Below are 15,292 nucleotides of genomic sequence, written 5' to 3'. Positions count from 1 at the left end.
TTTAGCGCGCAAGAACAATCCTGGAGTTGACCTGATTTTTTTTTGGTTTGCTTAAGCCATGCCATTTCTTTAAAATGATCCGATTCGCTTCCACATTGGCCGCCCCCTGGCATCGCAGTTGTTTCCGATGGCACCTCAGGCATTTGACGCTCCCTGCCCGGTGAGTGAGAGCTTTGCCAAGGGAGCTCATCTGCGCGGCCCACTCAATGAGAACTATGCAGCCGGTTTGTGCTCACTTGGCCCGGTAAGGCTGTTGTAGGAACTTGGGCAAAGTCCATTTTTGCCTGGGTTCATAAACCGGGGCCAGGCTGCTTTTCTAAAATGGTTGTGGAAACATTTCCTTGTGTGCTTCTTGTTCCTCAAAGCAATTTGTCGAAAGCAAATCACTTGTCACGCGGTCGCTTTTTATTCACGAGTGACTCTTGTCACTCCGGACACACGAGGAAGCCGCTGGGAGCCAGTTCTGCTAAGCGTGGGCCCTTATTTAGGTTTCTGAACGTTCAGATTTTTTTTTCTACCTCCCTCCCAGATTTCTCTGGATTTTATCAGATTTTTGGTCCAGCTTTTACTCGGATATTTCTAGTATCTCTGCGTTTAAGGTGAACACTCACGGACGTCAATGGTAAATGCCTCCCCTAAACATGGCAGCAACCATGTGCTGCTTTTTAACACGTTCTCGTTTTGAGACGCTTGCAAGTTGCAGGGTGATTCCCATTCACCGCCGAACCTCAACGTGCAAGTGGTTCAGCGTTAATTTTATTTGGAGAGGCAAGGCACCATTGTTAAAATACGTCGTACTCGCCGCAGAGAATTGTAGCGACACGACTGCACTCTGATAGCTGGAGCCAAAATGTGCCCGCACGCCCTCTCGCATGGCCTTGTGGGAGCTTCGGTGTATGTCTGGAATCGAAGAAAAACTGATGTATGCGTACATCATCGGAATGGGAAAAGGTTAATATTTGGGTGATCCTGCTGAATTCCATCTTTAAATTGAAATGTCCTTTTAAACAGAACAGCCACCCTTGTGACGAAGGTGCCACCCCTGTCAAGCCACAGCCTTTTCGATAACCGCTTTGTGATTGGTCATTTACGTGTGGTAGTCGAGTATACAATTCATCTTCTTGGTTCGTTCGGTAAAGTCACGTAGAAGGGAAGTAATAAAATAATAAAAATAAAACACAATTAAATAATTCTCACGACGTTTCGGCCACAACGCAAGCAGCCGTCCTCAGATCTGGTTTTCACCTGAGGACGGCTGCTTGCGTTGTGGCCGAAACGTCGTGAGAATTATTTAATTGTGTTTTATTTTTATTATTTTATTACTTCCCTTCTACGTGACTTTACCGAAAGAACCAAGAAGATGAATCCCTGCAGTCACGAAAGCTTTAAATCGAGTATACAATTCTTTATTCTTGTTACAGATGTACTGATTTCGAAATGTTCTAAGTCAATACGTCTGGCAAATATAACCGTTGCTAAGACATCCCAAAGGCAAATTTTGTAGACGATCGGACTCGTAGCCATTTCACGTGGAACTATTTTTATACCAGAATCCAATGACCAAACCAACCCATGAGTTGTGTCTGCTTGTCTCCATGGTTACTGCCCACGATGGAACAATGAAGCAGGCACTTCGAGGAGAGCGAGAGAGGTGCAAAGCCTACGTCTGAAATCTGGGCAAGCCTCGCCTGTGTTTTTCAACTGGGTTCCCAGGTTGACCACGTAGTCAATGCCAGGTTGGTGTTGACGCAGTCGTCAATGACTACACGTGTTAACAAAAAAAACGCTCGCTCCCTTTCTAATCACTTTTTTGTTTCACTTTTTGGCGTGGGCCAAATTCGGACGGAAGAAATTCATTTACATGGAATTTGATTAAATGCATGTAGTTGCATATGTGACCTTTTTGCACCGTACGTAGCCAACGGTGCTAATGTTGATTTTTGCAGAAAAATCGGTCGTCACGGAGAGTGACGCTCCCATCTGCTATTAAGCGCAAGTCCTTGGAAAGTTAACTCCATGATATTCTAGACTTATGAGCTATGTGTGCCTGGTTATTAACCAGATACATATGGAGGTGTTTAAAGTTTTTTTTATTTTGTTTTTAAACAAGTGAACTCGGCACCAGGATGAGTCTCCTTTGCAAGAGAGTAACCTTTGGAGCATTAGCCGGGGGGGGAATATTTGCTACGTGCATAATCCCAATTTGAGTAATTTGCGGTGTCATTTTTGAAATGCAGCTATTTTGGACCCTGACGCCATGCAGCGCAAACATGGCCTACACTCGCGACTGACATGGGGGGGGGCGGGCGATCTTTACCGTCGTTTGCGTGAAGCAGACTGCGCATTACAATGGTTATTACGCCCCCAGTAATAATCAGGGCAGCCTCTGCAACAGTTGTGCCCCTGGAACAGCGGCGCGGAGGTTCGTGCACCTGCCTGTGAACACGGCGACCCGAGTTCAATCGATGGCCACGGCTGATGTCAGGTGGTGTGACCTGTTATCTGAACTGGTCCTGGTGCCCCTCTTCGCAATCTGTAACACTGACGAGCATGGAAAAGTATGGTCAAACCCCCCCCCCACCACCCATGACCGACATGGCATGGAGAACCTTCACCCAGCAAATCTGTGATTCCGTCTGTTAAATTTGTATTCTTCTAGGGCTTTTCCCTGATGCAATGTGGCACCCATCTCTGCTGGTCCAAACAGTCTCTTTCTGAAATTCTGTCGCTATTGGCAACCTAATACAACTCCAACAGCTCGAAGGCTGGTGAAGTTGTTGATCGTAATATGCTAAAATTATACCACGTGTACAATCTGTCCTCCTGTAAACACGGTAGTTGCGTTTCTGAAGACCACCGCATTATATAAAAAAAATCTCATAACTAATCTATAACATGGGGCAAAGCACAGTCGGTGATAACACACAAGTGAGATGCATATGCAGGCTGAACACGACTGGGGTGCGTGGGTAGCATCTCGCAGCATGCCGGCTTCTGCGAGGGCTACGCCGAAGCAGCCGCACGACCGCTTGGTCCTCGCGCGACCGTAGCTCCGTTCACTCGATCGCGTTATCCAATCCGTGCCCGCGTTTTTAAAAAGATGTTCCCTCGTACGTCGATGGCGTTTACAACCAATTCGCGTTATGAAAGCCACGCGGCGTTTACAGGGAGAACAAAACTGTATTAAAAAAAGCAAAGGACATCCATCCTTGTTGTACCTCCGTCACCTGAGCGTGGAGCTGCGTGAAGTAAAACAGAAGCCGTAGCCTAGTGAGGGGGCATCACAAGAGCACAACACGAGCAAGCCCCCGGGAGGGTTTTCGACGCTGCCGCTCTGCGTGCCTCCTCCTGTTGCTGGGAATTTTGCGCTTTGACTTTTCCAGCGCTGGCTCGGCGCAGGAAGCCATGGCCGCGTTCCCCCCGGGAACCAATTGCATAACGTTGCTGCCGCTTGCCAACCAAAGAAAGCCGCCGCGTTGCCCATCGGTCAAGGGTTTCTCTCTCGTGTCCTCTCAAGGTCGGGCATGTCCCACTGCCGCTTTAGTTTACGAGGGGGGTGCCTAGTGCAAATCTACGGGTAAAGAGGGTGTCTAACGCTCAAAGCCAGTATAGGTAAGATACCTATTTTTGAGGTAGCTTGGGATGGAGAGGGGTCCCCTTGCCGATTTAAACATCTGGCAGTTCACACCAGCGTTGGTTCAAGCGCGGCCTGGCTGCTGATGAGATGCTGAATGTCAAGATCGTCTCCAGAGTTTCATTTGACCTGAAACCAGCGCTGCTGAAATTGTGTGACTGAATAGCTGTATGAGAATATATAAAATTTACTTTTAATGTGGAGAGGGAAAATCTGGGACGGGGGGCGGAGATGTTATGTCTGCTCGTTTTAGTTTGGTTCTTGCGCGTGCTTTAAAATCCGGGGTTATGTGGTGAGGTTCAGGAAGCTTGGAGTTTCTCCAGACAACCATCGTCTGAGTATTTCTGTAAAATATTTTTTGTAGTATTTAAGTTCATGGCAAAGAGCAGTGGATTAAGGCTACGAAGTCGGCTCTTGGGGTTTTTTTTTTCCCCTAACACGGCCGCAGTAAACATTAATTGTATGCTTGCACACTGAAGAACGGGGGACCAGTGCTGGTTTCTCCTGCTGTTCCCTTGGCCTGCTGGGCCAATCTCGTTGCCCGATATGTTGGACGGTACATGATTTGAAAAAATATTTTTTTTTACAGGTTCCAACTCATTGCAACAACATCGGCAGCAAAAAACCCAATGTAATTTAAGTCATCTGGTATACAAGGGAATGTATGAAATTATTGTGACCAAAATTTTAAAACTGATGTGGTCTGATTACAAGTCTCTTTTTTCCCATGGACCATTCGTAGGAAACAATGTTTGTGCGCCCCAGTAAAATGTAATGGGAAATTGTGCAAACTTTCCATGCAAAGAGTTGACACGAGGCGGGTTCTTCAGCAATGAGACCTTTCGACGTTTATTTTACTCGGCCTGACATTCAGAACAAAGTCTTGCGCTAGACTAATTTTGTGGAAATGTTGAAACTTATATTGTAATATTCCAAATCACCTGGTCAGGTGACTTGGAATATTGAATGAGCAGACGCAACACAAGCGGTCGTCCTCGGGTGGAAAAAGCAACCCAGCAGTCGCCCACGTGACTTTACCGAAAGAACTAAAGAGTATGGATTCCTGCAGTCACGAAAGCTTCAAATCAAGATCCCAAACCATAACTCTTTTGGAGACTTTGAGGCTCCCCCCTGGCTATCTAAACAATTAGAAGCACCGTTGTATACACTGTTTATTATACATCCTATTTATTGGTAGGGGGTGTAATCGTCGAGTTGCGATTTTCGATTCGTGAATCCTTTCATCACGAGGCCACAATCTTCCCCCATTTCCTTGGCTCGCAATGCAACCACCGCACAGCACCTGAGACCATGGCCTTCGATTAATCGATCTGGATCGTGAGAGGTTATTGATTTGCTGGGGGCGGAGAGGTGGGGGGGCTTCATCCAGCAGTGGATTGACATTGGCATGATGATGATAATTTTCAGTCGCAATCTACACCGCCGATAAAGCCCATTCTCTCTTTTTGCCGCCGCGGCCACCGTGCAGATGATTGGAGAGGTTTCTCGCGTGCTCCATTATGGGGTGGTATGATGGGCGGTGGTGCGGCGGGGGATAGCGCTGGTGCAGTGTGGGTGGGGGGGAGACTGGACTGGGGTGGGGGAGAAGCGGTCGTTGCGGTGGTGGGGGTGGGACGTGAGGCTGGGACAGGAGGAGGAAACCTGGGGTTTCCTGCAGCGGGCACGACGCAGCCCCCTCCCTCTCCTTCCCTCCCTCCGCGCCCTGTCTGCCGCCCGTCTCGCCCCACGTCACGGCCTGTGCACGCACACACGTGCGCACACGCACACGGACAAAGATTCCCCCGTATAGCCTGAATGGAGACTGTTGGAGCAACTGCTGAAGCCTGGCACGGCACACGAGGGGGGGAGGGGGAGGGGTGGGTGACCAACTCCACGACCGGCCGTCTTTGTCTCCCCATTGGCGATGTTTTACACACCGCACCGGGTGCTCGTTTTGAGGCTGAATCGACCTAGCGGAGGCCCAGAAACTTAAGATAATTTCTCAACTGGCCGTTTGTCCATGAGCAGGAATCGAACTTGGGTGGCTGGGTTCGTCTGCTACCCCCCCCCCACCCATGAACATTTTATCCACGCATCCACAAGCGCACGTACACGCACACACTCGTCTGCGGGTTATTATGACTGCACGCATTTTCCTTCCAAGTGCTTATTTATTTTTATTTTTTATGTTTTTATTTTATTTAGTTATTTTCTCGGCGGATATTTGGTGATGGTAGCTGTGTTTTTCAGTTGCGAGGTGCGGCCTGCGTTTCTCGTTAAATGGAACTTTGCCCCGACCAGTCTGGTCAAGGCTGACACGGGATATCTTTTGGCATTGTCTCGTATTTTTTATTTTAAGGTTGCTTGGCTATAATGTGGCTTCTGTAAAGAAAATAAATCCTTCGGCGCATGATACACTCGATACTGACGCATCTTAAAATATAAACGTAATTAAATCCCGCGTAAAATTAATGGACTGCTTTGGCAATGGTTGTTTGGGCAGAGATTGACGGTTCTAGTTCTATGACGTAGATTCTTGTAACTATGCCGGGAGAGCTCCCTGGTGGCTCCCCTGAGATTATTTTAAAAACTGGTGAAGCTCCCAGGATGTGCAGCAAAACGTCAGACAGACATCGTGCCGACAGACACGCAGGGCAACTTGAACACGCGGATGATCGACGCGTGTGTAGGTTGTTTGAAGTGCTGTTAGCGAGCGCCTATTAACACTCCTGTTCCGAGATGTCGGCAAGATGCATGCAGGGTGGGGGTCCCGTTCACCGCCGAATCTTGCAACGTGCAAGCGGTTTGGAGTTAATTTTAGAAGCGTAACGCGATTGTAGCCACACGAACCCTGCGCCGTGATAGCCGGTGCCAAACTGTCGCACGGCCTTGTGAGAGTAACGTCACCGATGACGTACATGTATATGGACGTCATCGTTCGTGTACGTCGTCAGAACTGGATAAAGTTAAGGCTAGCTCGATGTACCGGTGGGGGGGGAAGGAAGAGGTATTGAGAACCACGCACAGGGTCACTTCTCTCTCCCCCAACGATGGCGTTTACGCACCGCACCAGATCTTCTGTTTAAGGTCGCGACGGTACACCTGCCGGAGGCCCCGTAACAAGTTTAGGTAATCGTCGCTGGGGTTTGGAGCGTCATTCGTGAACCACCTAATGATGATAAAGTTCCGTCCCCTCGTATAGCCTCGACAGACAGTTGGGGCAAGTGCGGCTCGGCATACGCCGTTGTGGACACGTGGACGCACGCATTATGCAAGTGCAAGCGTAAAGGTTAAACTAATAATGCCTCGTGATGCGCATGTATCAACCAGAGCCCGCTTTTGAAGGTGAAACAAATGGGTGGGGGGGGGGAGAAATCAATTTTGCAGACTAAATCAAGTAATCCTCACGGCGGATTTAGCCTGGAAGCGCCTTTTTTTTCTTAATGCTTTGAGCGGCCGTTGCGCACCAACTCCTCCTAACCTGAGCAACCGAATGTCCACGCACATGTAGCGAGAGAGCACACCACCATGAGAGGGGCTCGTATCCTAACTGCAAATAGTGATGGATGGGGGTGGCTCCACCGTGCTTAACGGCTCGCACGGTGGACTTGCCATCCCCGAGGTCGCTGGTTCCATCTCTCGGTTTGGCAGTCGAAGCGATGGTGCAAGTAACTTAAATCCAACTTCCCCCCCCCCCCTCCTGCCACCACCTCTGTCCACCCAGAATTATAAACCGGTACACAGATGGTCAGCGGGTTGCCTGAGGTGTGGTAACGTGTGGTGTACTCCCCACGCTTGTAAGAGGCGGCAGGTCAAATATCTTCTCGCAGCTCGCGCGAGGGTGGAGAGGTCCATCTGCCAGCGCTGCCGTGAACCGGCAATTGCAGGGCAGAGCCTTCACCTTTGACCCCTTTGACTCATGGATCGGGCCCCATGTGGCAGAGCCCCTGAAGGAAAAAAAGGAGCATCTCTGGCAGACTAAAAGTGTCTTTGTCTTCCTCTTAACACCATCCGATCCGTGTGAAATTCCCGCAATGGGAGTGTTCGTGTAGGGGTATTTGTTTCATCGGTTTGCTTTCGCCGACCAAAAGATTCTGAGCAATATAATTGCAAAAAAATTAGATTCCTAAGTCGGAGGTTGATTTTATTCTTCGATTTTCTATCGATCACATTGGTTTAACGCCTTTCAAACTTGTTCTGCGGTTTTGAGGCCTAATTGTGCGCATATTTTCTACAAACCATCCTCCACTCGAAGACGGTTCTCCAATCGCCTTGCATGAGATTCCAGCGTGTTCCACGCATGAATACCATTCCAGTAATCGATAAAAAAAATTGCTGCCGACGTGTTTATTTTATAAGATGGAATTTAGCATCTGTTAAGATCTCTCCAATCCCAGTATACAATTTTAGTCTGAATATTTTTTTTACATCAAGATTCTTGACGGGGGTGGTTTTAAATACATAAGTTTTTTTAAATATACACGTGCTATGAATAAAAGGCAATTGCCCCAAACATTGCCTGTTATATACTTTAAACGTCGCCGTGGTATTGTCAAAATGTGAGCTTTGTGTTCTTTGCGCTTGTGGAAACCGCTGCCAATGCGCAGTATGACCGAAAAATAATAACTTCAAATATAATAATAACATCGTCGGAGGCGAGGACACTGCATTGTTGTCCACTAGTTGGTGGTCTTATGGTGCGTTGTTTTTTTTACAATCTAGCGATAACATCGGCCCACATTCCTTCCTGTGGGGAGCCTGTCTGGACTTAAAAAAATATATATATTGCCTGCAGTTTATGACAGAGGCCATCGAATTGCGTTTTGAGTGTTGCAAGTAATGCGACCCACTCCCTCCCTGAACGCTGCGCTTTGGAGTGTATATATAGTGAAGTGGAGACGCAAAATAACATTTATATACATAATGAAGCAGAGACGCTGGAGCAGCCATGGAGAATATCTTATGGTGTCGGCCGAACTTCTCCCGTCGGAAGTTTGATTACTTTTGGGCAAATGCAACGCGACTTTGTTTTTCCAATGTGTGGGTTTTTTTGGTTGCAAATAATTGTGACCAATGCCAACGATGGATGTTGCTGGTTAAGTTTAACAATTGATTTGAGAGTTGCTAATTAAACTTGCATTTGTTGTTGTTGCCCAACGCTGCTGGTGCTATATTCTCCACGAATATTCCTCATTCACTTGCCTCAAATTTGCACTCCTAATACAAGGGGGGGTACACTTCACATTCTTAATGGCACTTATAATTCTCACTGAGCTATACGCGAAATGTTTACTGCATCGGTGCTCAAAATAATACTTAATTTATACAACCCGCAAGGAATTGGTCATGGAAAGAGTCGGCCCTAGGCTGGATATGAACTCTTGGTTCACGAAGGAAAGTTCAATTGCTCTAACAACTCCATATTATCATTGAGTGCTGAGCGGGGTATTTTAGTGGGCATTTTTATTGTAAACTTTCCCCAATATGAATCCCATTTTGCACAATCGTCGTCCAGTCCATGAGACCATCCAATGGATCTCTCAGGACAGTGCAACTCTCTCCGTAGTAGACGAGCCGCTCACGGAAGCGGGAAATCGCAGAACTACTTATGGACATCGGTTCAAGAGCGAGGGGAGAACCGATCCCATGCGGTAGCAGGCAACCACTCTCCCACCGCTCCACGTAACGTGGGGTTAACGCGCGTCGCATGACCATCCGACGTGGTGGCTCTTCCCGTGCTGTCCTTTGGTGGCTGGGCTGACGCCAATCAACGTACACTCCACCTTGAGAAGAACCCCAGTTTAATCGCAGATGGCCGAGACCTGGATTCCAAATCAAGATCTTGTCCCTCTGACTTTTGAGCCACCCAGTCACCTCCTCCACTTATCTTGGATTTTTTTTTTTTGCTGCTTCTTGGTTTCGTGTGATGGGCTTACACGTTTTTGTTTTTCTCTAAAACCCCCCCTTTCGCTCCCCCTGTCCCATTGTAAAACTCGAGCTACTTTATTTTTCCAGCTAAGGCCCACTGAGCTATGGAGCTCTTTCAGAAGCAACCTGGCCACAAATGATAGGTCAACGAGAAGTGGCTTATGACGTGAAAATGAATATCGGCCAAATACTCAACCCATGTTGGATTCTAAATGCGGGAAAAAAACCGGGGGACCGCTGGTGAAAAATCCACACAACCACGGGGAGATACAACATGCGTTGTCTGGGTTGGTGACCTCCTGCATACCAGGCGAGGTAGTTAACATCTCGCCACGGTGGCGTAATCTGACTTGCGCAAGGCGTGCGCTTATTAACCGCACCGGCCACCCTCTCGTCGGGGCCGTGTTGTTGTGTTTTTCTTTTTTCATGATGTGGACGGCGACCAAGAAGCAGATGGCCGTCTTGTCTAGACCACAGCCGAGAGCACAGATTGAACCCCCCTTCACCCCCCCACTCACCCCACCCCCAACTCTTCGTAAGCCGGCAGAACGAGACCTCATTGACGTTCCAGACCAGGGGCAGCGTTGTGAATCAAAGCTGCTTTGTGGTCCACGCTCATTCAGTGCTTCGGCTCCCGCCTAACGGCACGTGTGCACGCACGCACGCGCCGTCCCGTTCCTATAAACAACATTGCAGCAATAAACAACCCTGCCCTAAAGTCTTTTTTTTTCCCCCCTCCGTGCTGTTTGTTTACATTTTTTTAATATGTGCGTTTGTGGATTTTTATAACGGCGTTTTTTTTTTATTTTTTCGTTTGCCTTCCATTTGACTTTTTAAGTTGGTAAAGTTTTTCGGGGATTTGTGTGTGTGTGGGGGGTGTGCAGGGCTCTGTATGAAAATGCTCCATCTCTCATCCGTTAGGATCGATAAGAACAAACCATGCTGTACCTGAGCAGGGAACGGAACCTTTTATTAATGATGCTGAAGTCATGTCGACCACACGAAAGTCGTCGTACATCTCTGCACCGCTTGTACAAGTGCATTGATAACAAAAAAATTGAGGCCTGTGTGGGTAGTGTGTGCCTTTTTGCCCCCCCCCCCCCTCCTTCAGGCAAACATGTGGGGGCATCTGATAGACACCATAATCGCCTATCAGCATTTGTACGGTGCGAGCGGCTCAGATTAAGAAAATCTCACTAACGAGCACAGAAATGCGAGCCTGTGATCCGTACATTTACCAACTGAGGAAGGAGCACCCCGAAGCAAAAGCCCATCCATCAGAAGTGAAAATGAGCAACTGGGAACCACCGAGCAAAGTCAACCCGCTGTGCCACGTGTGCCGTTACAACGGGAACACATACCACGTGTTCCTGACCTTAAATATAAAACGTAAAAGGGCTTCCACTCGAGGGATCTCTCAGAGGAAAAACCTCCCTCTCTAGGAGAGCATTTGGCCTAACCTTCCACACCGGCCAGACTGTCTAGGAAGAGGTCAACTTGCCCACAACTTTGCCGATGTACTAACCGTGCTGTGTGGATGGAGAGAGAGCGGGGGGGTTGGAATTAAGAAACTCTCCTGTCCATTTTATTCACCCCGTGTCACGCCTTGGACAAACAAACATTAAGTGGCGGCCCGCGAGATCGTGCGTTTTTACTCCGCGTCCATAAATGCGTACGTTTTGTTTTTAAATGAAGTCCGAACTCACGTTCTGTTTATTTCTGCCCCCCCCCCCACCCCCTTTGTGTCGTGTAGCCGAGCCGTTGCCTCTGATGGACCTGGCACGGAGGTCCGTACGAGGGGCCATGGGGAAAGATCGTCTCCACGAAATAGAATCCCTTCCGCTGCCCCCCGCGCTCAAGTCCTACCTCCAGTACCACTGAGGGGGGGGGAAGACGTGGCGGCGATGGGCGGCGACTGCCATTGTGCTCGATGTTGAGGAGCTTGGTGGTGGTTGTTGTTGTTGTGAAGAACCGCAACCGCCTCCTGCCCGGCGTCACGTCGCGCCCGTCCTGCACGTCCAGGCCACGGATGTGTTCGTTCGCAAACGCAAAGACAACCAAAAACGCTACTCTGCTCTCGGTTTCTCACCCCCGCCCCCCCCCCCCCCTTTTGATTTTAAGAAAACAAAAGTGGAATGCACACGACGACGTTCCACGAACCGACCGTTTCGCTCCTTAGCTGATGTCTTGAAATGTTCTTTAATTTATCTCGTGAACCAGACAAAATCCTGAAGTTGTGCCAAGGTCACCGTGACAACCTTGCTCGACAATGATACCACCACCGCGCAATTTGTACAGTACCTTTTTTATCTTCAGAAAATTCTGGACATGCGGCGTTGCTTTTTTTTCCTTTGCTCCTACTGTGGCGGGAGTCTGGAACCAGGAATTTTGGGACCGAGGACAAGCCGTGCAAGTTTTTTTCACGTGTAAATTAAATACAACACGGTTAAGGGACGCGAGAGAAAGAGAAGACCGAGAGAGACTGAACGCTGTAGCCAGCCAACCCAAACCGCACGTTTGCTCCGGGACTTGGAGGGGATGGAGTTGCAAGGATTGGGGGGGGGGCGGGGGGTTCAACTTGAAATTAGTCCGTTATCGTTGCTGACGTTGATCAGGCATTACACCTCCTCATTCCTAACACTGAACGCAAAATTGAATGTGAACACAGAAAACGTCATGGTTACCGCCATTATATATCCCACTCTCCCCTACATGGCCAGGATGCAATGCTGTGTTATCCTAATTTTATATATTTCTCTGGCCATTAATCAATCGAGGCGATGTGCTGGAACAACATTGCCGACGAATGGTATATACTGAACTGATCAATTTACCATAAAAATGCTGCTTCCTAATGATATTTTTTAGGTTTTCTTATTAGTTCTACATCGTTGATCTTGACACCCTTGGTGTGTGGGGGGGGGGGGGTGCACGTGGGCCTCATGTCTCTAGATTTATGTTGGTGGTTTCTTATAAAGACAAAAGCTTTTTAATTGACAAATGCAGCAATGTGAGTGGAGCCTACAAACCCTGGCTTGCCAGCGTTGTTGAAAAGTTGCATGCAGTGAAATTTCCATTTCTACCTTTTTGTTAAAGCTTTAAATTTCGTCTTTCACCTCCCTCGTGAGCCCTCACCACCACTTCTCTTCTACGTCTCGTTTGTCCCTTTTTATCTGCCCCCCCCCAACCCATTTTTGACAACATTCTGCGGTTTTGCAGAACGACTTTGTTGGTGTTTTTTTAAGCAAGGACGCAACATCTTAATATTAGGTGGTGCATCGGAATTGTGCGAGGACGCTCCGTGCTGGACAAGCGGGGAAAGCTTCATGTTTACTCCCGACCCCCTCCCACCCCCACCATGACTTGATGCTGAGTGGGTGAACCTACCCGTGCATTTATACGCTTGTAATTTAATTTAGCTTTAATTGTTTAATTTTTATTCGGATGTGTGTGTGTGTAAATGGGTGCTTGTTTTTTTTGAGAGGTGGCTTTTTTTTTTCCCCCCAAGTGCAATATTTGTGGTGCATGCTATATGACAGATGGTTGACTGGCAAGTGTGTAGGGAGAGAGAGGTGGAGTTTATCGAGATAAATGTGCGCTACATCGTACTTGTAGGCCCTCTCGTCGTGACGAGATTTCCACGGAACACGGTAGAGAATTTCGCTTTGGGTGGGGGGGAGGGGAGGGGGATGTTCCTTTGCTTCATTTCAAATTTTCATCCAAACCTCCCTGTGACTGTCATTCATCTGGAGGTAAAATCCCAGGTAGAATTATTTTTGTAATTTATTTTTTCACAAACGGCAAACTTAGGTCTCCCGCGCGCTACTGATTTAGTGGGGTGTTTTTATTTCAAGGAGATGCTTTTACGTAAATTCCCCCCCGCCCCCAATTTGGGGATGCCCCTTTATGTACATATCTCGGTGACTTTCAAACCGTAGCCATAAATTGATGTATTAAAACACCGCTTTTAGCGAGAGATCTGTCTGGCTTTACCGTAAAAACCTCATTTTCCCACTTTTATCAGAGAAATAAAAATACGATGATGGTACCTGGCGAGGAAAGAGTGCTGGCTCTTGTAACTCTGCTTTATATTCAAACCTGAATTCCCTCCTCACGCAATTACAATTTTTGATGCACGTCTTTTTGATAAAGGTTTATATGCTCGACTCAAGTGTTGCCTTCTCTGAAATACCAATTCATTTTTGTCTTTCAACCTTCATCATTGCTCCCAACGATTTGGCTTAAATTCTGTCGATGGGGTTCAGTGATTCTTCTTTTTCTTCTATTGGTGCTGTAATTCTTGGAAAAGTCTCCTCGAATTTAAAATACCGTAGAATCCATTTAATTTGCAGTTGTTATACGTGTTCTTTCAAAGAGCAATTCCTCCCTCCCATGTGCAGATTAAAAAATAAATAAAAATACAAGTTGCGTCCAGGAATGTTTATTCCATCAGCATTTGTTTTGCACATTCATTCATGAGCAGTCCTTAAACGATGCACGGTTAACTTTTTTTATTTTAACGCACCCCTCCATGCGATGTGTATTTTACGAAGTTATAACAAAAAAGCACACCTTATATTTAAGAGCAAAGCTACGTTTTTTTTGTAAAATATAAAACGTGTGGAAGCCCTGCGCCCTTATTTTATATTAAAAATGTGACCCGCCCCCCCAGAAAACCAGCACGTTGACTTTAGGGGGGGGGGGGGGGGGGTTGGGTGTGTGCGCGTGTGTGTGTGTGGTCTGTGTTGTGCTCATTCAACTCCTGGTTTTAAATGTCCAAGCGAGGGTTACAAGGAGTTTTTTTTTAAACAACTCGTTAGAATTCCTCTTCATTATCAGTCCGAAGCCTTTTTAGATGCTGTGCATTTTTATTTTGGCGAATGGTTTTCCCATCACAACCCCCCCCACCCCTCCACTCCGTTACATTTGTGTTTTCCAGTACTGCTTGAACGTGTTTTTACTTTTGTGAACCCGAGTTTTATGGTTTCATTTGCTGTACATTTTGTGAAAGTTCCCCCCCTCCCCTCATTAAATAAAACTATTGTAATTTTAAAAATGCCTTCCCGCGTTCGTTTGTATGACGCGCGAGAGGGACTTGTTTATCGTCTGTGGTGTGTGGAGGTTCGAATGAACGCAGGGGCCTATAGGGGGCTTGAAGCCTGAGGCGTCAATATTGGATGGGCCCCGAAAATAAACTCCTAAAAATATAAATTAACGTATTGGTGGTACGCCAGTGCGCGATCTACATAAAAAACACACCTTTTCGCATTAAATTTCTGATCGCAAATGCCGATCAGGAAATATTTCAGGATGGTGGTGTGTCAAAATCCGTTGCCGTGGTTTCGAAGCGGACCGAAGATTGATGTTCACGAGTAGCTGAACAAGGACTTCAGTCGCCATGTATAGCAGCACTCAGCCCGATGACGATTGGCTGGCTCCGTGTTCCCAAGGCAAAGATTTGACTCTTTGTTCCATCGACTTGGTCGGGACTGTTCCTCGATTCAACTGGAAACCAAATCGACGGTCAATATTGAGCTTTTTCTTTTTTGCAAGTATCGGGAGACTGAATAAACCTTCGAATGGCGTCGAACTTGGCGACGAGGTCAATTAAAGACTGATTAAAAACAGATTTGCATATTCCAATTTAAATGTGCTTTTGAGGCCCGGTGTGTTAATCTGCACCAGTGTACCATCAATTCATCTGTCTATAAACTCCTTTTAATGTTCTGA

General features: G+C 47.3%; 1 protein-coding gene across 5 annotated transcripts in view; it reads left to right on the top strand.

Moving 5' to 3' along the window:
• Nucleotides 1-14,618, top strand: part of LOC144728380 (SPRY domain-containing SOCS box protein 1-like) — an 88,351-nt gene extending 73,733 nt beyond the window's left edge. For 4 of the 5 annotated variants that reach the window (XM_078607772.1, XM_078607773.1, XM_078607774.1 and 1 more), the window contains one exon: nucleotides 11,316-14,618. In XM_078607772.1, the coding sequence (XP_078463898.1) occupies nucleotides 11,316-11,443 (128 nt within the window). In that variant the 3' untranslated portion in view covers nucleotides 11,444-14,618. The remainder of the gene's footprint in view (nucleotides 1-11,315) is intronic. The other variant, XM_078607776.1, reaches the window with a different exon arrangement.
• The last annotated feature ends 674 nt before the right edge of the window (nucleotides 14,619-15,292 follow it).

This window comes from Lampetra planeri, chromosome 28, assembly GCF_965212315.1.
Source record: "Lampetra planeri chromosome 28, kcLamPlan1.2.h2, whole genome shotgun sequence".
In the NCBI taxonomy this organism is placed as follows: domain Eukaryota; kingdom Metazoa; phylum Chordata; class Hyperoartia; order Petromyzontiformes; family Petromyzontidae; genus Lampetra; species Lampetra planeri.
The sequence above is the reverse complement of the archived record's forward strand: the minus strand, read 5'-3'. Positions and strand labels throughout refer to the sequence as shown.